Genomic DNA, 24562 nt, shown 5'->3' with positions numbered 1-24562 from the left:
ATATATATCATTAAATCCCTTTTAAAATAAACAGTAATTTTCGGAAAAGCTCTGTCTTTATCCATATATTACATGAACTTAATCACTAGGACCAACAATAGTTACTGATTCCATTTATTTACAAAGGCGTATCGTAATAAACAATGTTTTTCTAGCCTGAAGCTCATAGTAAATAAAGCGTTCTTTACAAAGACGCGTTCTGGCATTTCAATTATAACGTAAAAATTACGCGCAATTACAAAGGCCACTGACCCCAGCGATTAAGCTCAACTCAACTCAACTAATGTAAAAGTTTAAAGTTCTTGAGGCACAGCATCTTGGGGAATGCGCGTCTTAAGAATAAAGGATTTGAAATGTATAGAATTTCTCACTGGCCCTTCTTGGTAACATCGCTGTTTGATAATAATACAGTTGGGTTACCAACTTACAAACAAACCTTCGTGACTCCGGTACATATAATAATAAGGGATAAAAATAAATTATTTACTACAAATTAACATCAAGTACAAAATCTACATTGACGCAAATTAATAAACAAAATTGTAAAATTTATGTAAATGTATAAATAAAAGCTTAATTTTGTTTCGCCCATGTAGATTTTTGTTTGTGCAATAATTTTTAGTTTGTTGAAAAATACGATATAAACAACTGCGTGCTTCCTAAACTGTGGTGATGTTAACATTTAAAAGTCCAAGCCGCAGTGAAAACTCATCTCAGCAGTTAGCAACTAACGTCTTCGTAATTAATTTTTTTTAATAGACTTTCGCTTGAATGTAATAATCACACTTGATGGAAAGTGATGATGCCGTCTGAAATGGTTAACGTGAGATAACTAGAACGCAATAAAATGGTTAATAATATAATATATAATAATAAACAGTTTTTTTATAAGTTTTTAATAGTATTTTGTATATTTTGTATGTATAACATTGTTAAAAATATAAAATAAAAGGAGAAATAAATGAATGTGAGATCCAAAAACAGTTTTTATACATCTTTTAAGATAACGAACACAAAACCTAACTCTTTAGTGTATGTTCATCATCATAGTCAAATACATTACCTATTTTATAGTAATTAAGGTGCATTTTGTTACGCATTCATTTTACAGATGCACTATAATGAAGATTCCAAAAAAGAAACATCTTTATTTTGCCATTTAATGCTTCTGCGTATGCTGCTAAGCGCTCGCTACTCCATTTCTATGTGGTAATTAGGGATGGTTGCTTCCTCGTCCTCCGTAATAGGAGTCGAACCTGGACCCGTCCAGCGAGGTTTCGCGACAAAAAACTCACTATCGCAAACAGTGGCGTAGCGTGCCTTGGAGGGGCCCTGTATCAACTAGTTGGAGGGGCCAATAGACGACCGACAAATCCTGAATCTAATCGCTTTAGTTTTTGATTTACCCCAACTCTTTCACCAAAATGTTATTTTGGTACCAATTTTACTTTGTGGTGAATGTGATAAATTTACCTTACCTACTAGTAAAGGATGTGAAAAATATTGTTTTTGGACTTTTTTTCCAGAAAGCACTAGATATTGTAGATAACATTTTACTTATTTTCGCTTTTTTTTATTCTTTACAAGTTAGCCCTTGACTACAATCTCACCTGATTAAGTGATGATGCAGTCTAAGATGGAAGCGGGCTAACTCGTTAGGAGGAGGATGAAAATTCACGCCCCTTTCGGTTTCTACACGGCATCGTACCGGAACGCTAAATCGCTTGGCGGTACGTCTTTGCCGGCAGGGTGGTAACCACGGCCGAAGCCTCCCACCAGCTTTCACGAGTATAGGGGGCCCCGTGTCATTCATACGACGGTAGCTACGCCCCTGATCACGAATCTCAGCTCATATACTTTATACAGTTGTTTGAAGTGCTTCAATTTACGAGTATGTTATAGCAACGAGGGAATACGAGGGAATTGCGTTGATCTTTAAAAGGTTGTCTATTAAAATAAATAATGTTAAAAAGATTGAAATGAAGTAGAAGAAGCGGGCGTAGCCATAAAAGGAGAGGATTTTTTTTATTTTTAAAGACAAGTTGAAACTGCAATCTCTTCATGTCATTGATAATGCAGACTATTAATGGCTCCTCTACACTATCCATACATAACACTAGCCATGATTGACGCTCCCGGAACGGGACATTAATGTCACTATAATTGCTATTTTCGAGACTGCAATTGCCAGACCTGTGTCATTTTTTTTTTATTTATTAGAAGGCTTGTCAGCTAATGCTCCTGAGTATTATTGGCTTTGGAGCAGCATATTGAAAATATTGAAACAATAAAAACAAAAAGCAAAGCTAAGAGACAACAACCAAGCTTTTATGAAATGGTGGATCTTGCTCTATATCCTATATCCTATTTTCCATTTCCCAAACCTCCTTTGACCGAACCTTGTTTGATCAGACTGGGATAAGAGGTCTGGGTATCAGGTCTGGGTATGTATTGACTCCCCAGCTACACTCCATGAGGCGTTGGGCGACCTGGATAGAATGCTAAGCTTCTGGGGCAACCTCGGCTGGTAGCAGTGACTCCAGCAGGGACCAGCACCAGTAGACGTACAACAGCCATAGCATCGTATGGCTAACTGCGGAAAAATCCCAAGAACGAAGAAGAAGCGTGTATTTAAACTTAACTTGTATAATAAATTTTACAAAGTATAAACTAAGGAACGAAGGTACTCGTATTTCGCGTTGTGTATTGCAAACTTATTCCGTCGAAGTTGAAATACAATTTCAGTTTGCGGTTAGCTTCTTATTTCTTTGTAGCTTTGTTTATTGCAACACTAGTGACTTTCCAGTTTTGTTTGCTTTGTGGTAGCTTTTACTCAAAGTTACTTAGTGGAAGTTAAACGCAATATTTTATTACTATTCGCGAAAAACATGAATCAGCGCGACAACGACATGAGCGTTATTGATGAAGCTCATTGATTGAAGCAGTGATGTTTTTATAATTCAACAGTCTCTATCTTTAATAACGTGTCAGAAAGGGATAAAAACGAAAGCGAGTCTCACACTGTTTTATAAACATTGGTATAAACAGAATAGCATTAAAATTTCCGCGCTAAAATTAGGCAAAATAACGCTCGATATTTCATATTCTCAAGAAATTCAGACCTTTATTATGGCATATTCATTCAAGGGTCACTACCCAACTCCGTGTTGAGATTTTGACTAAGAATGTCTTTAAAAAAGCTCAATATTTTACAGCCCGACGAGGACTCGTATCAACGACTTCGAGCTCCAAAGCAACATAGGTTAAGCACTGAACCCTACAACGACGATTACAACGAGCAGACCAATTCTAGAAGGATAAATGTTCAGTTCTCATATTTCAGACAGACCGACCCGTCTCCGCTTTGGCTATAGTTAGCGCATCGTTTTTGCGTGCGGCGCGCGGTTGCACGCAATGCGGAAGCACCGCCGACACTTGCTCTATAATTTGTATATACAATATACATTCCTAGCTATTTCTGCCTTCGCCGCTTTCTTTGTAGCATATCTGTGTTGTAATTACTTGTCTTGAGTGATTGCTTCATAGCGCAGCATAATTGGGCCCATGAACAAAATCTTTATTCATGGTCATAATACTCAAAGTTAGTGTATGTGATTATTCATGGAAAGTTCGGATTATATTATAAACGAAGCGAAGGAAATAAATTTACAACGAGAGTGTTGATCTTATTCTGCAAAACAGAATACACAAAGGAAAATATATAAAATTAAATGGTCTAAAATTGTATAAAACTTGGGTTTTTACTTTATTTATTTCTTTTTATTTAGTTAGTTTTATTCACTTTTATAATTTTTAATAAAATCCTTGTATTATTTAAAATTTTAATGATACGGAGTACAAGATTGGACCTGAAGTGGGCCATCTCCTTTAAATTTAAAATAATTATAACAAATACACACCATCTAATTGTTCACCCAGAGGCGAGGCAATTACCCCTCTGAATGGCACGGCTTAACCTTTGGGCCAAATAAGTGAAAACTTTATTGAACAATTTCAGGGGGCTCATTTTCTGTCGAAAGCATCGAAGTCTGGAAGATGACTTGGAAGGAAATCGCCGAAAATCTCTAGATGTGCATATCATAGTGACAAGTAGGTTACTGATAACTTAGACATAGACATAACAGCCAGTCACACTAATTACACAATTATTGTAAAGCGTCCACTAAGAGATGGTTTTTTGGCAATTGGTATGAACTCTTTTACGCAAAACCTGCTGACTGGATTTGGCTGTTATTTGGATGAAATGTGGAAACCATAATTTTACGTAGACGAGGTCGCGGGTATCAGCTAGTAAATACATAAATTATTGAAAATGTCTCTTAGCAAGTGTGGGTACAGACGGCTACGCAAATTACACAATTATAATTCCGCATTCGCCTCTTCGAACGCCCTCCACATTAGGTATTAAATTTCTAAAAGGCAGGGAAAGCTCTCTCCATCACGGTAATTGAGGTCTCAGCGGAGACCTAGACCGCAATTGCGGGAAATTGTATCAGTTATCGATTTCTATGCTAATACACAACTTTGGTTTTGAACTCTTATTTGGATGAAATTGTAAATTATTCGTTTCGTGGAATACAATTTTAGCGTTAAATAGTAGTAGAACTTTCTCTGTCAGAGCTCCTTTTGGGACTTACTACCACCTGCCTTATTAGAATAAGAATTCGGAAGTGTAACACTCCGTGCCTGGCAGAGCACGTTAAACAAACTTAGTCAGTGTCGTCATAATGTGGTAAAGATCGTTTGTGAGACAAACCTCATAGCTTTGCCCGCAAACCCACATTGTAACAACATTGTGGGTTTAAGCTCCAAATCCCCTCTCCTGCAAGCAAGGAGTCCTGCCCTTGCCTTGATGATGATTATATATCTAGGCAGTAATTTATTAAATTTAATATTTATCAGAAATATGAATAAAGTTGTCTATAATTATTTTTTGGGATACGTGATAGCCCAGTGGATATGACCTCTGCCTCCGTTTCCGGAGGGTGTGGGTTCGAATCTGGTCCGGGGCATGCACCTCCAACTTTTCAGTTGTGTGCATTTTCAGAAATTAAATATCACGTGTCTCAAACGGTGAAGGAAAACATCGTGAGGAAACTTGGATACCAGAGAATTTTATTAATTCTCTGCGTGTGTGAAGTCAGACAATCCGTATTGGCCTAACCCCTCTCATCCTGAGAGGAGACTCGAGCCCAGCAGTGAGCCGAATATGGGTTGATGATGGTGATGGGCAGGGCAATTCATTGCTTTTTTGGAATATTTAAAACAATGTCAAAAGAAATATGGCATTAAAACTCGTTCATAGTTTTTCGGAAGTCAAAACGCCAGACGAATAAAAAATGGTCACCCAAAAAGTCGCCGAACTTCCTTTACTGTGACACGGTCTAGGATCGAACAGGAAACGCTATCTGTTTCTCAACCATTATTCAAATAAATGTTAAGTCTTTTAGAAAACCTATATTTAGTTTTTTTTAAATACCAATATACTTAAAATTTACAATAAATAACATTATCTACTATCATATCATAAAACCTCAAATACGATTTTTTTTAATACGATTTACGATCATATTTATTATTCACATAAATCTGTTGTAATGAAGTTATTAGAGTAAGTATTGATTTCGTAACAATTCTGTAAAGTAATCATTTATTTATATTTATAGATAGAACTCTGAAAAGATAGTTTGAGGAACATTTTGGTTTATGAATATCTATTAGATACTAGCTGATGCCGCGCGGTTTTAACCGCGTGGGGTTTTAACCGCGTGGTTTCCGTTCCCGTAGAAATACGAAGACAATATATAGCCTATAGCCTTCCTCGATAAATGGGCTATCTAAAATTGAAAGATTTTTTCAAATCGGACCAGTAGTTCCTGAGATTAGCGCGTTCAATCAAACAAACAAACTCTTCAGCTTTATAATAGTATAGATATAGATTACGCACTTAGTGTACAACAGGCAACAGTTTATTCTTTTAAAGATTGTGTAAGCTACACGCATCTATCACCTGTATCTTAAATTTATAAGACAGGTTAATGGAATTTTTCGATCCTTGGAATAGTACCTATAATTAAAATCAAATACCTTAAAGATCAAATAAATAATTCGTTACAATGTTTGAAGACTGTGCTGGCATCGCAAACGTCGCTATTTACTTACACGACACAACCACACCTATTTTTTTTTTAATTATGTTTACAAGTCAATACAAGTGCACGAAGTTAGTCGATACAATCAGATTCCCATAGTTTCCGTAGTAGGCAGATCTGGGCCGAGTCACGTTCGGGTTATGATATTATTTGCCCCCTTTGAACCAACGTTGGGCAACTCGTAACCTAGGGAGTGGTGTGCCTGGAACAAACCTTGGCGCACACTGCATGCGAGGAGATTTTAAATAACGTTAATTCGTGTTAGGGAAGTGACCAAGTCTTATATCCCATTGCAAATATATTTGGGTATAGCGAATTCACATAGAAAAAAAATACAATAGTGGCTTGTATATAAACATGCCAGTTGAAAAGTAATAATGAGGTCTAAGAAGGGATGCGCTTGCCTAGAAAGTGCCTATTTACTCTTGATACTCGTAAAAGTATCTGGTAGGTGGCAAGAAATAAAACGAAAGGCCTAATTATAATAGCAATTCCTAACTATATGTTTCCATTTGACGAATTCACCCCTTGATGTCTGGTGTCTTCCGAACACGGTCGAATATTTTTTCTATGATACGAATTCACGAATGTACATAAACGAAAACTGTCCCTGCTTTCTGTAAAGTTATAGCGATATGACATCGCTCATTTCCAACTACGTTGTTACATTTAGTTTTTGGCATCCCATAGAAGTTAAGTTCAAATTTTAATAAAACTTGTTATAGGCGAATATCATCGACGAGTATAAAATATCGGAATCACACCTTTGTTCACATTTTTAATGTACATACTCCTGCTTTACAGCTTTCTAGTAGTAATATTCTCTGAGCTAAACCGCGACGGACGGACAGACGGACCTGTCGAAACTATAAGCGTTACTTGTGGACTACGGAACCCTAAACGGTGTACTTTGTGAATTGCTGCTATGTTGATAGTTGTAATAACTTATAATCAGGTGGGCATCTGCGATTTATATCCATTATTAATTTAAAAAAAGTATATAGTTTAAGAATTGTTCGCTTAGCTCGTATTGGTGGCTCAGCTTTATTCAGTTTGTCGGCGCTATGAAGCAAGCATCGCGTTGAGCAACTTTTATGGGTTTGCTATTTATTTACAAACAACTAATAACGGCTCTACTATATAATTGAGTGCAATATATACCAGTCAGATGGTATCTCTGAAATTACTCAAAAATATACAAAGGTAGCATAAATAGACAGGATGTTGTGCCATTATCTGCAGAATAAATCAAAGAAGAACATTTTAATACAAGATATTTATAAAAATAACTTCCATGTTAAATTTTGTTGTTAAATAACTTCCATGTTTGAGTTTAACGCATCTCCCTCAAAAATTTACAGAAAATTTTTTTGGTGAATATGGGGGTGCCTTATAAGTTCAAAGGTAATTGCTCTGAGTTTAATACTCAAGATGTCATCTGCTGTCAGTGAAATAAAATTATTGAACTGCAATTTGTGTGTCAGCGCTATTAGAATTTAACAAAATACTCGACAATCCGACTTTTGCGGATATATATATGTTGTCAATTCGAAATCATTATTTTTTCATGTTTTATTATTCAGGTAAAGTTTCGATCGAGTCTACCGTACCTCTTGACGAAATTATTAATATAGATTTTGAAATGTCATTAAAAGTAGATGGCATTTGCTGCACAAAATCAACATATCACAATAACAAGCAGAATTATAAGGTTGTGTTGGCTGTGTTCGTGGCGCTACCCAATCTGTGGTTCTAGCTGAAAATTAGCGCTACGTGTCCTAATTCAAATGGTCACGTAGCACTATGCTGAGCTGGGGCCATTTTCTGGGTTATGCCTGCCAGACCTGGACCAATTAAGAAAACCTCAATCGGCCCAGCCGGGGATCGAACCCAGTACCTCCTTATAAATCCACCGCGCATACCACTGCGTCGCGGAGGCCGTCAAAAACTTACTTGTAAGCGTATGTCTAGTTATTTTTTAACTAACCTTAAAAATAAACAAAAACATATGCCAGAACTGAGTGCGCCAGTAATTCAACGTTTGAGAAACCCTCAGCAGAAACTGCAGCTATTATAGCTTAATGATTAGACCCTTAAGGATTAATCCAGTCTTTAGAACACTAAACATGATACTGATACACGTATTTTTACCAATCTAACGCTCGTTTTTCAATTACCAAGTAGTCCCAGTGGTCGATAAACCGGCGGCACGCTCAGCAACATTGAAACGTTAATAAATTGCGCCGATAATGTTAATTCGAGATAGCTAATAATGGCTTAATAAAGTTTGAGAAGCGTCGAGATACGATACGCGTTTGGAAAAAAAGGATGCATATTTCAAGATAATACGAGGTGCAGATAGGTCGGACACTGGGGTTCGATTTGATCCTCTCTGATGAGGGTAAACAAGACACCGTCTTACTGCACCAATTTATTACCTGGTGTTCTTTGGCCTTATGTATTTTTACGTACAATACAGTGTTGCATTGAGTATTTTGACGGTGTATAGCGCAGTGGTATGCAAGGTGGTTCAATCCCCGGCTCGGTCGATTGAGGTTTTCTTAATTGGTAAATTATAATATAGTGCGATTTTTTTTTAAAAGAGCATCTGTTGAGTTTCTTGCCGATGTCTTCTCAGCAGAAACAGCCTTCCGAACCGGTGGTATAATCTTTACAAATAGTCAACTGACGTATCGAAAGTGCTTGTAAACTGAGCCTACTTGAAATAAATGACTACTTGAAATTTTGATTTGACAAGAGTAAAAGATTTTCTACTAAGCACCTGCAGGCTAATTCACTATCTTTGACGTATGCTAGATGACATATAATACGAAACTGAGATTCTATGTAACCAATGTCATCCGGTGCTTCCTCGTGATATCAAACAATAGGTAGATGACATTTCTCAATTGATTTGATGTTTATTTTAATAGGTTGATAATAAAGACCAAAATAGTGAATAGGCCAGCGTGGGCTATATTATGCTCCGTCAACTATAACTATGAAAAAAAATAACAAAAAAGCCAGTGATGTAATTAATTAAAGCCGTTTCTGAAAGAACCACGGGATAGAACTGTCTTTAAATCCTAAAAGTTAATGATTTAATCGGCTATAATTAATGCATCACTGTGTTGGCACCGCCTTCAAAGTGGTCAGAAGTTAGCACATACGATGATATTTTTCACTTTTTAGTTTATTTTTGTGATATTGAAGTCGGTTTAATTTTTTGTGATATTGAAGTCGGTTCAGTTTTTTTGTTAAGAAAATTTTATTGTTTTGTGTTTAGTGTGTCCTAGCATTAAATTTTCATGAAAATAAATGGGACCAATCTAGAAGTATACTCTTTCAAACAAAAAATAATTAAAATTGGTTAAGAAATGACGAAGTTATGCGTCTAATTGAGACCCTCCTCCTTTTTGTTGAAGTCGGTTAAAAAACCATTAAACTTTTGATAATGATGTAGACAATTTGTAAGCACCTAATGATGGTTACCACACACAATCGGCAATTTTGTCAGCAATCAGCAACCACTGCAATTTCCTCTTTCCTCGGCTTTCTATGACAGCCGGCTTGTCAAGTAGTGCAGCTTGCACGCACGACTGATCAAGTTTCTTTTACCGCCCACTCGGAGGATAGATTATGTTTGATACTCTTTGAAATAATAGTTATGATCGCCGCGTTGGCCGCTTTTAAATTAACCTGTTTTTAATAAATAGTGTAGAAAATAGTAGTATGTGATGGATATGACATCGCTTGATCTCGTGTTGGCTTCAGTGTGCTCGTGGCGTTCGAGCCGTCCACATCTCTTGTTGTGTAATTCTTTTACTTGGGATAGGCGGGGAGAGTGACTTGAGTGGAAAAGGGGAGTGTTTGTTAACAGCTAAAGGCGCCTTTAACCCTACACACATCGTTCACATTTCAGGTTACAGTTTCATTTGTTCATTAAGTTTTCCTGACAAGTGTTGTGAATCATACCTTTGTTCGACATTAGTTTTCTTATATTTGTAATCACTTTTGAGCCCTTTATTATGATAAATTAAATACGACGAAAAATTGTGAAATATTAACTAGTAAGAGCAATATGATAAGAGATATGCGAAGCAATTATGTCCCCGTTGCGAGACATAAGGGTAGGCAACCAGCGTTGGTCAGTCACTAGAGAGACGAACCTTCTCATTCGAGGATACCGCCTTCTACCTATTGTTTTGAGACGTACATAGTGTATGCTGCGTGGTAACATACACCTATTAAGACAGTCAATCTGTGTGCCTAGTGGGAGTTTTCAACATTTTCATACTGTTACTATCGCGTCGACGTAAACGCAAATTTATAAGGAATTGAAACAGTTGTGCAGTAGTGCCACTAGATAGCGCTGTTTCAATTTCATAGAAATTCGCGTTTACGTTAACGCGATAGTAAGAGTATCGAACTGCTACTAGGCCCTCTGAAAGAGTAGATTCCATTCGTTCGTCATAGCTGACATACACTTTGTTAATTTTTTTCTAATGATTTAGATTGAAATTTCGATTAGATGAAACTGTACAGTTAAAACTGTTTACAATCTTTTTTCACATATTTCTTTCGATCAATAAAGCTGTTAACAAGCAGTGGAACAATCACGACTGGCTGCCCACATTAGCATAAGGGGAGTGGTCGCCTGTACCAGATCGATTATATCTAGAATAGATGCACAGTTTCTCCGCGATCAGTGTCAATGGCTGCGAGCCCGTTAATGCGCTCTGATTTATGTTCTGTCGGGCTGACTGTACATCAAGGACGTGTAACGTCGGCTATCGATAACCTATCTATTTGTAATCTGTCCATCAGTTGCTTAGCAACGTAATTACAAATACACCGTACATCGTTGATAGAAAATTCTATGCCGATACTTCCATCAATATTACCTATATTTGTAATCTTTAGCTTGTATTGTGTTGTTGTGGGGGAGCCCCCAGGGGATCGTCCACCCGCTGTGTCGAATTTAAACTCTGCGTTTGAGAATTTGACACTCAGCGGGTGAATGGTCCTCTGGGGGTGCCCCTGCAACGTCTATGAATTCCACTGCTATCAACGTTATTATAATAAAGACCTACAGTCAACGATTTGCCTACAGTAGATCTACTTACCTTATATTGTAGACATCCCGGCTATGTATGTTTAGCAGCAGTATTGTGAACAATATATGTCGGGTAAATACTCGTGTTTATTTTGATTTTTACTGATCACTATTGGTCAACATATCTAAAGGTGTCAGCGTGAACTATACTCACTACACAAATCATCGCACGTGTGCAAAGTACGAGAGAATGAAACCCAATTAAAAGAGTATGATTTAGTAATCAAATAATTCAATTAGTAAGTAATAAGAATTTTAAGTAAATGAGTCTTTTATGCGAGTAATCGAGGTTGCATTTGCGCTTTAAGCTTACCGCGCACCTTTTCAACACATAAGAGACGCAAAAAACTATTATAGTAGGATATGAATTAATTTAATGATCATATAATTCAGTAAGTAAGGTATTTAATTACTAATTCCATGTTTAAGTTAAGAAATTAAGTGTCTTTCAATGTAACCAAGTTTTATTAGCGCGTTAAGCTTGTCGCGCATTTTTTGACATTTTTTGTCGTCAGCGCGCACCACCGCCGCACGATTGGCAAACGGTCTCTTAGCGATCGTTTGCAATAATAACAATATCTCGTACGAAATACTTAAATGAAATAAACCTAAGGGTTCCCAGGGGGTCACGAGCAGTACGTTGCCAACAGCAGTTCCTGCTCGTGTAAATGAAACCTAAGGAATAAAATAATTAAGTATGTAAGCAAGTATTTCAATGCAGTCAGGTATTATTACGCCTGAGACACACAATATCATCATTAAAAGTTTCGCAATTTTTTTAACTACCCACATCCTCAAGCGTCTTGCAGACTTGACGTTAAACTTGATCGTGTATGGCTGGCGTTAAGCCGCGCATCTTTTTGACACTTTTCGACGTCAGCCCGCGCCCCCCGCCACACGTTATCACGATCGGCGAGACGGTCCCAGTTTCGTTTGCATAATAATACGAACAATATTTCGTACGGATAAGATACGTTTGTGAACCTTACGTCCGTTTCCATCGTAAATAACGCTTGCCCGAATATCTTTTTTTCGTTCACATCGCTTAAGGGCCTGCCTGTAGTTGAATGAATACGAAACGATTTAAATTGTGAAGTTTGTGTATCACACTGAATATGTGGACGTAACGAGGAAATCCGTAGGAGAATGTGAGTAATCGACATAGTCCAAAGGACTATCAAACTGATGTGACAGTGCGCGGCCCATGTTTGTCGCAGAAGAGATGGCCACTGGGGCGGACGTTTTCAGAAGTGGCGACCAAGTACGAGCAGACGTAGTGTAAGATGTTTCTCCAGCAGTCCAGCACAATGGATGAGGAATGTAGAGGATCGAGTTTGCTGGCGCGCTCTCAAAAATGCCCATATCATGTAGTAGACGGATACGGTCTGATGAACTAATTTGTATTATTGTGTAGCAATTAAAATATAAATCTTTGATTATTATTCGTCTTATACCGGTAACAAGTGTGTATTTTAAAATTCTCATTAGATTTTTACATTTAATAACCCTGTAGTGGGCAATTCAAAAGGCTGACAAATTGACGAGTATATAAAATATAGAAGCTATAGGTCAACGAAAGACATGTGAATCTAAGATGGGCCCTTAATAAGTCAATTGCCTATACAGCCAACATAACAACAACAACAGAATAAGGTTTATTTTTATTACAATAAGAACACGGTTATACATGCACACATACTGCGTTATCGGCCTTTTATTTGCTATAAAAATGCATAACTTTTTGGGACTCGAAAATTTAAAATACTTGACGCCCGTTTAGACTTTTGAATTAAAATCATCGACGCCCACTTTAATTATGGAAAACATTTTTTTTCTCACATTAGAATTTCTTCAGTCGCAGTTGATATATTTACAAGTACATTATTATGTTTCAATTTGTAGGTATTTGCAATATGTAAAGTAATATAATGCTATACCTATTTATAGGCAACTTTTGTCGCCAATCTTACCTTAACTTTTAATAATGATGCGCGTCATGCTTGATTTATATTAGTAAATTTATCTTTAGTAATAATTATATTTGATGTATGACGATTTGCACGCTAAGCTTTAGGTACATTACACGCGTTTTTAACTACACTTCAATGCTAAATTAAACCTTATCACAATTGGATAAACGTGCGAATTGTTTGCATGTTTCGTTGCTTCCGCATCCCATCAATGGGAAGACTAATTAGTGATTAATTATTATTACACATCACGTTATTTATCAATGATCGTTGACCGATAAATATCTTTAATTAAAATTAACGTTGATTTAAATCTTAAATTAGGGTCTTTTACAGTTTTAATACAGGTTTTTAACCATATCTTGATGTCCATGTCTAAATAAAAGTTTCAAAGTTATGCTATATATGTTTAGGGGAAAAGTATTCATGTGTTTATGGCGTATTAAAATCTCTCTCTAACTCCTCACAGTATTCCCAATTTGTTGAAAAGGGAATATTGGTCATATTGAAACGTTCGATCAAGTTTATTCGTTCCATTAAAGTAAACACGATGTTTATTAAAAGCAAGTATCATGTTTATGTCGGTCAGCTGTAATATGTTTGAATTCGACAATAAATTTCGGATTCGCCGAACACCCAACTCCCAGTCCTCCCATGTCTAACATGTTTTATAGATTTTTTGTTTTTTCGAGAACAGCGTCAATGTGACCTTCGGGGTCTGTGCGTCGGATATTGAATACTTAATTTGATTCAAAGTCATATTAATACGGGTAATTTCGACAGGTAAAAACAGTGGCCTACACTTCATAGATGCAAGCGAACGATGGATTCGTTATGTTGGTGATGGAATTTTCCATTTTGTATAATTTGTATGTATAATTCCTACCCTAGTTAAAATCAAGCCATAGGTTCAAAAGATAAAAAATGTAAAGTAACTTGGTGTATAAATGTAAAGTAATTTCTTTGTTATTTTTTAACGCTTGGAAGATACTGAGGTAGATTTGGAAGATTAATTAAGTAAATATAAAAAGTAACTGAATAGTTGTTATTCCTTTTTATAAGAAATGAATCTACGAAATTATTCATTATTCTAACCATGAAATTATAAGTATCGCTGTTTAGAATCAAATAACCAGATCAGATAGTTTAAAACGCTTTTAAAAGTTACAATATCAATCTTAACGCTAGTACATGTTGCTTATACGGCATTTCTTTAAGTAAAGACACCAATTATTTAAATGTTTCACACGAACTCTAGGCCTCTAATTTTTTTACAAGAACTCAAGTTGAATTTTTCACACGATCTCTAGAAATCCGATTTATCAATCCATTGGACGATTGTGAGTTGTGTGTTTGTCTAAGAACACTAATACGTCTCTTATTTTGAATCAAACATTATGCAATGTGTGGGTAGATTGTAATGAATGACGCGCAAGGTTTTTACTACTTGTTTTTGTTGATCACTTCCTAAGAATCCAAATACAAAATGACAGAGACAAAAATAAGCTAAAGGACGACTAAGGACATGCAAGAGATATTAAATTGCATGAGTTGTCAGAAATAATCAAAAAAACAGTTGCACCGTGTAATCATTTTGATTGTGTATAAAATGAACAAAAAATTACAAAGTAACGTGATTGAAAATTTGATTCCATAAATGGAGTTGGTAAAACTTCACATAACATACCATACTTAGCAATGAAACTATGTGCTTTTAGAAGATTTACCATAAATATAGTTTAAAAATATGGACTTTACGAATTCTTGACTACAATATCAAAAAGGAAAAGTTATAGTACCTATAAGTTAATCTAATGATGTCCTTAGTAATGAGAAAACGATGATCTCTGTAGTTTGAAAGGGTAGCTTCGTATTCGTTTTTTTTTTTATTTTAGAGTATTTACTATCGTATTCATTGGTTTTATTACCTGTTGTAGGTAGTTCTTTTTCATTTTTAGTGATCGACAAAGAATTTATAAGTTTATCTCTTTAATACCAAGGAATTTTCGGAGTGCGGGACAGAATAAAGTTTCGCCAGATTATTTTTTCTTTCCAATGATATCTTAAGTTAATAATTCATGAATACATTCGTTATCTTTATCTTACCTTTGTCCTGTAGAGCGGATTGGAGAAGTCCCAGCCCGGCGCCACGAACAGATATCCGCATTTTGATATCTTTCTGCTGGCCTGGTGACAAAGAAAATAAAACTGTTAAAATATTAATGAATTGACTAATAAACTTTAACATACGAGTATACATGCAACTTTATTATGAATCTAGACGAAGAAACTATCAAAGATGGCTGAAAGTACTGAATCGATTTGGCTTAATTTATGAGTAAGGATGTCCCAAAAAATTTATGATTTTCGAATTTTGTGTAAAGTCCTGATTTTTTTTTTATTTTGTGTAAAATACAGTATTTCACGCAAACTAAAACGCGGGCGTCCGCTAGTACCGGAATAATAATTAACTTTTGTAGTATTCCAGACTATGATCTATATCGGGGCCCATCCAAATCTTTAACGTGTCCTGGCGTGATTGAATAGCACACATCCATCTATACATTTATCCTTCCAAACTTTAGATACTAGTAAACGCTTGTGATCTTATTGTCGTTTGCTTCAACGTATCATATGTAAGAAAACAAATTAAGGCGAAAAAATAAAACTTGTAAGATATACAAACTAATATAACCTACCTACCTAAAAAACAAGAGCGCCCACGTAACTAAATAAGCATTAAGGGCAATAGTAACTCGAATGTAACTTTGAAATATTAGCCTCCAAGTCCTATAGCAACCTGAAAACCATAAATCATAGAAGTTGACACGCCATAAAGAAATTAACAGTAAATGCAAATCGAAGACGTGGGCGGTTAGCACGATGGTTCAAACAGAACCGTGTTGGGCGCAAACACTCCAGGCGCTAACAAATATTTGACCAATGTGGACAAACCAATCTACACCTTGATCGAGTGTCACGTGCGAAGGTGACATTCATTTAAATTAACTCAGCAATCAATATTAATGTAACGAAAATATCTAAGTATAGAAATAAAAGGTGAGTGACTCAATTGAAGATAAAAGTTAATAAAATTCTCACTTAATGCACTATCGCCGTATTTACTCTTACATACGTCGAACCAACACACAAACCTGTACTTTTATATTAGTTCTCAATTATGTTTCTTTAGAATAATCATCTTCTATACAACGAGACAAAACAACTAATAAAATAAATTTAAACATATGCTTTAAAGAATTACAAATCAAAATAAATTTAGTCAGCAGTAAATGATGTTCATGAGCTTAGACAAAAACGGTATAATAAAATACTTAAATAAGTATATAATAATAATTCACGCTAATGGTATAAACCTTGCCGATAAATGACGATAATTTCTTCAAATCGCCATACAAAGCACAAAAGGATTCCTTTGAGCTACACATTTTTTGTTCAAGCTTTCGTTAATGATAAAAGATGATTTTAACACGAACAGTGTCTGGAAGATAAAAGGCTGCCAAAAGGATCTCGACCCCGAATCCTAATGCGATTTGCCATGGAATCAGCAAAACCTTTTTGAATACATGTGCTGATGTCACCGGAGGTCATTGACCTGGTATTACGTCACCAGTACAGTTGTGAGCATTATTTAATGTTTGTTCAGCTATCAAGAATGTAAGTCGAGTATCCATTTACGAAAGTGCTGGAAAGTACTGCTTTATCTAATAAGGAAATATGACATAGATCAATTATAAGATTGGTGTGCTGATTGGCTTAAATTAATGGCATCTGTATTTAATTACTAGAGTATCGTGTGTTAAATTTAGATATCAATATTATTCCATCAATTGTGTATTTATGTTGTTGTACATATTAGAGTATTGCACTAAACATATCAGTGGTCCTAATATTTATACTTTTAAGAAATTTAATGTTATAGTAGTTATCAAAAGCATTATTCAAACGTTTTCAAGGCTTCTCCCTTAAAGTCAGCTTTAATTTATTTCGACAAGATTTATACTCATAAATGTCTAGATGTTATTCTGACCGAGTGTCACTTTTATGCTTATAAATATCTAGATGTTATTCTGATCGAGTGTACCTCCAAATGAACTTGACCGATCTTTTTGCGAGGTACAAAGGCCGTCGACACTTGAGCGTGTGTCATCAGATAATGTGAATTTAAGCGGCCCATCACACTCCTGGCCCGGCAGCACCGTTGTAATGACAGTCCGAGAAACACAACTCCTCACCAACTAAGTGAATAATGGTGTTATTTACATAATATTCTTAGCTCAATAAAAATTACTATTGCTATAGCAGAAATTACTGACATCAAACAAGCAATCATTTAAATTTCCATAAATGATGAGAAAACTACGGCTTATAAAGCTGCAAACTTTGTTGAGGATTTAGGATCACTGGACAGCTGTAGCATCAAAATACTGGTTGGTAACAGATTGTCGATAATCAGAATTAGAAGGCGTTCAACCTTATATGATGAATGATAAAGAATATTATTGATTTGTTTCAACAAATTACATGTTTACATTTGTCTGTACAATAAAAAAGAGATCACTTTATTTTACAATCCTAGGTGATTTTTGTGAATAGGATTTAAGTTGAGCGTCCATAAAAAAGCATACTTACTAATAATTTCGAATCTATCTAATTAAATTTTCCTTTCAGACAATTCAAATATACAAGACAATCCAAGACTACGAATTGAAATCAGGTATTAGCAAGGAAAAGGTTAACCGATGTAAACCAAACAGATAGAAGATATACCAATAATACGCAGTGTCGATGACAATAAAGGCAATTTAAGCCACTAAATAGCGGCTCTGGCATTTAATGCGAACAGCAAGTGACTAATGACTGCAACCTAACTGTTGTCGTATCGTAACGAGCACGGCAATTTAGTGAAACAATAGCAGCAAGTGGTGGAACAATGCAACGGTGCTGTCCACGCCGTGTCCAGTTCACCCAACTGCATCGACAACGACCTGTAATGGATATCTAATTCGAAACCGCTAATGAGCTAGTTTTTTAGCAATTGGTAACGTCACAGAACATAAAGCACTTAAGCTGCAACGTAATTGTGGTGTCAATTTGACATGCCTTTTCTATTAGCGTGAAACTTCGCACAGTGAACTTGATCTCACTTGGTATTGGTATAAATTACAGTGGAATGTGTTAATGATCCTGTGTTGTCAAGGACGCAGGGTTTAGGGGGTATTCCGAAGTCTCGGCGAGTCCCACATACCCTTTACTTTACCCCATACAAAGGGATGTGTGATTTCCCAGCGAAGAAAATGGTATAAATTACGGTGAAATGTATGCAAAATAGAAATTATCTGTTGATCTATTTGTTCTTATCAAATAAGATCTGGCGGGTAATTAAATATATATGCGTATTGAGTTAGATGACCGATCTAACTCAATACGCACAAATACTAAGAAAAACTAAAAATCGATTAAAAACGAAAAGTTGGCTCATGTTTTAAATCGTATAACTGTATACATAATCACCCTGATAGTGCTAAGCAAGATATGGTGAACTAAATCAAATAAATTGAAAATTCTTATTCACCCAAGTCTAAATCAGGTTAACTAGACTTGATCAAAATAAATAAAACTGCATTGTATTGTATTAATGCTTGGCTTGGCATAACTTAAAGAATGAATAAGGCATAAATGCATTAAGCCTTCGCCCAGTGAAAAGATAACCTACAACAAACGCGCAGCCTAGAAGTGTTCTCAATCGCACAGTTCAGTAGCTTCCCTTAACATAATATCTATGTCAGGGTCCCACAACCGGTCGCCGGTCGCGATGCCGTTATACGCCATTACAGCGACAATACCAATTCTGTGCGTATCGAATCGGCTGCGCGTGCGTCGCTAGATCGCTATCGGCCCGTGTGGGTCTGTGGGACCCTTAACACCGCTAGTGCTTTAAGCGCTTGAGTTGCGATTGATATTATAATAAATAGTATTTTTTTTATACGTTGAGAACCTATAATTGGCTGAGAAATAACTAAAGGTATTCCCTCCAATTAGTCGGAAATGACTGTGTTAGGTTAGGTTAGGTTAGGTTGTTGCGGTAGTTTACGAAATGTTCCCATGGCTCAGTCATCAGGCGGCGAGTCGGAACACCGTGGGTTTGTAGTCGGTTGAAGTCCGACATAACCTTCTTGCCTCCCCGTGGCGAGAAGGTATCCATGAGGATTTCCCCACGTAAAAAAAAAAGGTTAGGTTAGGTTAGGGGGTACGACAATAGTTTAATGGCATCAGCATTATTAAATAAATAAATAAGATGAAAATTCAAAAAAGATAAAATAATTTGCGATTTCAATATATTAATTAGTCATTACTGACCCGGTCAAGCTCACCCCATACCCGTATCTTGTTCTACCCCTTACCCTACTCCCATCCTACCCCTACCTGCTCAGCTGCCCCTACCTCTACCCTTTCCTACCCTACTCCTACCCTACCCTTACCCCTACCCTACTCATAAACTAATCGTTTGTATGGGAGTATAGATTTTTTTTTTACTTTTTAAATTTTTCTCTCCGGAACTCCGGAACCATCGTCGTACTTCAAGAAATAATATAAAAAAGAAATTAGCGAAATCAGTTCAGCCGTTCTCAAGATTTGAGCTTAGTAAGATTCAAGATTCACTTACCGATAGGTATACCTCAATTGTAAAATTCTTATGGAAGGGTTAAAGTACCTACCTACTTGCGAGAAAATTTGTGGAATGCGTTAGATAAACAAATTAGACTTTTATCTCTACATTTGCTTCCGAATGCTCTTTAACTATATACTTATCAAGTTCAAAAATAATGAAAATTATTGAAAACTATTTTTTTTTTACTTTCTTATAGAAAAAAAAATACAACTTTATTTGTAATATATGCCTGTCTTCATAAAGAAGCTGACATCTTGCCAACCAAATATAGGTAACATAACGACCTCTAGCAGTAGTTCAAGGTGCTGTGCGACAGGTGTGAAAGAGCACGGGTATGTCAAGGAGTACCTTTTTTACCCCACTTCTTTATTTATCATTGTTAAGTTATCTTTCATTTGCTGTTTTTAGTAAGGTTAATAAAAGGAATTGTATAATTATAATTTTATTATAATATGCAAATTTTTGTATATTACCGGCAAAGACGTACCGCCAAGCGATTTAGCGTTCCGGTACGATGTCGTGTAGAAACCGAAAGGAGTGTGGATTTCATCCTCCTCCATCACTTACCATCAGGTGAGATTGTAGTCAAGAGCTAACTTGTAAAGAATAAAAAAAATAAAAATAAAAAAATCATGTTTTATTAGGGCCCTCACGGCTTCCACTTTCTCAGCAACATAAAACGTTCAAAACTAATGGATGTTTAAACATGCGCAGTTCTTAGACTACCTCATCAATTAACATCAGATATGATTGCAATCTGGTCTACATATTAAAAAAAATCTAGTTCAAAAACTTCACGCCCTCTTTTTATTTCTACATTCATATAAAGAAACCAAAGGATGCGCGTAACTTCAGTTCGTTCGATTAAATTTTGGTTTTTACAAATCCCTCGATAACCATGGATTTGTCCGGAATAAAATAAAATATTTAAACAAATCCCTTCTGTTATTTTAGCGTGAAAGGGCAACAAACATAACAAACATTTATACAAACTTTTGCATTTATAATTAATTATTAGTGCAATTAGATGGGATATATATTTTTTTAATCTTAAAAATCGTAGTAGAATTTTAGAAAAGTACGTAAATTAGCTTCAAAATGAGGAATATTTCCATAAACTTGAGCGCTCAGCGCTGTAGTAGCGCTTTTGTTATCATTCAATTATACTTAACACTACTCTAAAAGTTACGTTATTCGATTTTAACAGCAAAACATTAGTTTTATTGGGACATCAATTTGAATCGTGTTTGAAAAAGTAACTTGGTTTTATTTAAAAGATACTCAATTTTTTAAATAAAATCAAGTTACTTTAAAAAAATGCAATATTTTGCACTTAAAGTAGCAGTTGTTCAAATAAACTAATTCAAAATTAACCCGGAAGATATTACAAAAATAATGCGTATATTTTTTTGTGTATACATAACTTTCAAAAATAACATGAAATAGCATAATATTGCATAATATATTATTTAATGAATCAACTAATAAATAACTTAAACAGAAGTCCAGTAAAAGATAGACTACGTAATATAGTAATGAATTTCACAAGTTAAGCAAATCTGTGGAGTTCTAAAACACACAAACACTTTCCAAGACAAAGTGCAAGCAACGCATTAGTAGGCAATATAACAGAAGTAACAGTTTACGAGCGCACGGCTGTCCTAAAAACCCCCCATAAACAATTGATTTACGAGCCGAGACAAGCTCCAGCTAGTGTATATATCTGTATATTAAACATACATAATGTTACATTGTCAACTGAATATTGTTGTTCAGACCTTTGCTATTTTCTCCCTTGTTTGAATATAGGAATAAAATTAAATGTTTATCAGTACCCCTAGGTAGTTTAACATCATCGATAATATTACTACTGATCTGAAGACGAAACTGTACTCAAAAAATCCTATTTTAACCACGTAAATTGACAACTCATATGACACAGTGCATTATAATATGAATATGTATTTTTTATTAAGAGAAAGTGTGTATTGTAACTTATATTTATACTGTGTGTATTTTCAGCAAATAAATGAATAAATAAATAAATAAAAGAACCTACGCCTATGGCAAAATTTAAGAAATGACGTTTTATAACCCGTGTAGACGGTATATCGGAGAAGAGTACATAAAAAAGCTTATATTTTGATAATTAAGTATGATTTTATTTCGCAATATCTGCACCCATTACTTCTAAATCGCATAAACGCCGCAACTATTTAACAAACTTTCACAAAACATTTCATCGCATGAATTCAATACATTAATTTTACATCGCATGATACAAAAACACTTGGAAACCAACTCGTAACTTGTTAACCTATCAGATTTTCGTTGCATTTGCATATAAAATGTTCCACTGTACTTTCTATGTACTCTCATAGCGCACGCTATAAGATATCTAATGCCTCTAAGAGTTCTAAGACGGCCCCTTATTATCGTAAATTTGTCCGCGACAAGCGTAAAATCGCTGGAGCCTCGGATCACTATAGTAGCGTTATTTATGGCCGTTCCTTTACTGTGGCTTAATTTTTATACTGACGCGGACTATTGTGATAATACGTTATATATAAATCTTGAAACGTGCAAGAAGAAAACGATTTTCTTATATACATGTCCGCGATGACACTGCTTTAGAATGTACTCATAAATTTAGTTTAATATCGATGGTTAACTCTACATCTATTTACCTATATTTTTTATGAAATATCATTTAAATGAGAATTGCAACAAAATTTGTAAGATATTATATTTATTATATAATTCAGAAACTTCTATGGCCTATTTTTACCCGTAAGTCGTAAATTTTTTTTTCTATAGGTACTTACTACCTAGAAATTTTTATTATTAATAGGAGAGAATTTTACTCTTTTTTCACAATTAAAATTTTCTCGTTTTCATCATCTTTCACATTTTTGGTTATACTTTGAATAGGAAATTTAAAACCGGTAAAAACGTTTAAAAAGTACAAATTTTTTAAACAGTTCATCGCTTGTACCAACATAGATTTAGTGAGCTCGAAGCGATATTGACATAATTTATTTATTCTAGCGCAACATAAAACCAAATTACGTTGATGTATCACTTCGCCAATACGTATTTGATTTGAAACGGCTTTAATTGCTTCTTGGTCACCAGTACACATATAGAAACATTTCAGCCTTAATAGGATTTTATTGTAATATGCAAATCTGGGGAAATTATCTTTAATGATACTGCAATACTGATCGTACACAATGCAAAAAATATGGTGCAATAAAAACTATTCTGGTCCAAACTTTCGCCCGATCACGACGCAATCTTTCACATTAACCCTACACAGTCAATAATATTGGAGTATTCATAATATCGTCAATATGATCGTTTAGGGACCGTCAGAGCATTATCTAGTCAAGTGTGCTCAAACTTAGACCATACTACTTACTGTATTGTATATATACTCATCAGGCAGTGGAAGCGTATTTATTATAAAAAATATACTACGTTTGCAAAAATATGCCGTTACCGGTTTATATTCAAGCTATCAAAGTGAACAATTTGAACACGAAGGTACCAGAATCGGTCCTACACGTAACAAGAGGCGATGTGAAGATAACCCCGCTTATCGCAGCCCGCATCGATTTCGCGAAGTGTAACATCGAATTAATATCGATTCGCGAGGGGGTAGGAGAGGGGTCGTGGGAAGTGGGCGACTTGCACTTTCGTCGCGATACGGGCGCCGGGGAGTCTGCGCACGAGTCTAGCAGCGGATTAATCATTCATCGGCTCCAGCGGGCCCTACATGGCGCGGGGTTTGTGGTGAAAGTGGGCCCGTTAGGAGAAATGCTCCTTAGCGGAAGGCTTTCGAATGATAAGCTTTGTTTACCTTTTTTTCTATTGTAGTTACGTAAGTCACTCGCTTATTCGCATGTATCTCTGAGTGGATTCCCATACTCGGTTGTCGGGTCCGGATTTTAATCCAATCAAGAATATTTGTCAGAAAAAGTTGTTGAGCTATTCATTCAACATTGTCGGTCATCTATGAATAGCTTCATATAAAACTAGCAGACAACTGCAGTAATTAAAACCAGCAAGTAATTTACTCAAAATGATTTCTTTTATCATAATAAAAAATTAGAGAATCATAAGTTCAAAACCCTATTATCATTAATAAATAATTATTCACAATATAATTACAAAGACGCCTACCAATAATATTGACGCTGAATGAACTATCAAGAGTTCTCAAGAAGAGAAACGTAAAACAAAAACAATAACATAATTCAAAGCCGGCATAAAAGATATCGAGTATAATAGAAAAATCAACAAAGATGTCACTTTCTCGACGCAACGGTGAACGACAATGCGATACTACCCGAGAGCGGGTGGAAAATATTGAAGAGGTGCTTAAAAAAGCTAAATATTTACTTATATGCATATATGATCTTATATGCAATCTTAATTGATTACTTGAATTACCATTAGAATAATTCAATTTTATTTGAATGCTGATCAGAAAGAAGAACCCTTTTGGAGATCTTTACATTATTGTTTGTTTGGCTAACATTTATCGGCCTAAGTATATCGTTTTAGGCATATTAAAGGATTTTAAATAACATACTTAAAAAAAACA

General features: G+C 35.4%; 1 protein-coding gene across 3 annotated transcripts in view; it reads right to left on the bottom strand.

The window, feature by feature from the left end:
* Nucleotides 1–24562, bottom strand: part of LOC112051193 (protein outspread) — a 340261-nt gene that overhangs the window by 181563 nt on the left and 134136 nt on the right. For all 3 annotated transcript variants that reach the window (XM_052881731.1, XM_052881730.1, XM_052881732.1), the window contains exon 2: nt 15366–15446. In XM_052881731.1, the coding sequence (XP_052737691.1) occupies nt 15366–15446 (81 nt within the window). The remainder of the gene's footprint in view (nt 1–15365; nt 15447–24562) is intronic.

This window comes from Bicyclus anynana, chromosome 5, assembly GCF_947172395.1.
Source record: "Bicyclus anynana chromosome 5, ilBicAnyn1.1, whole genome shotgun sequence".
In the NCBI taxonomy this organism is placed as follows: Eukaryota; Metazoa; Arthropoda; class Insecta; order Lepidoptera; family Nymphalidae; genus Bicyclus; species Bicyclus anynana.
The sequence above is the reverse complement of the archived record's forward strand: the minus strand, read 5'-3'. Positions and strand labels throughout refer to the sequence as shown.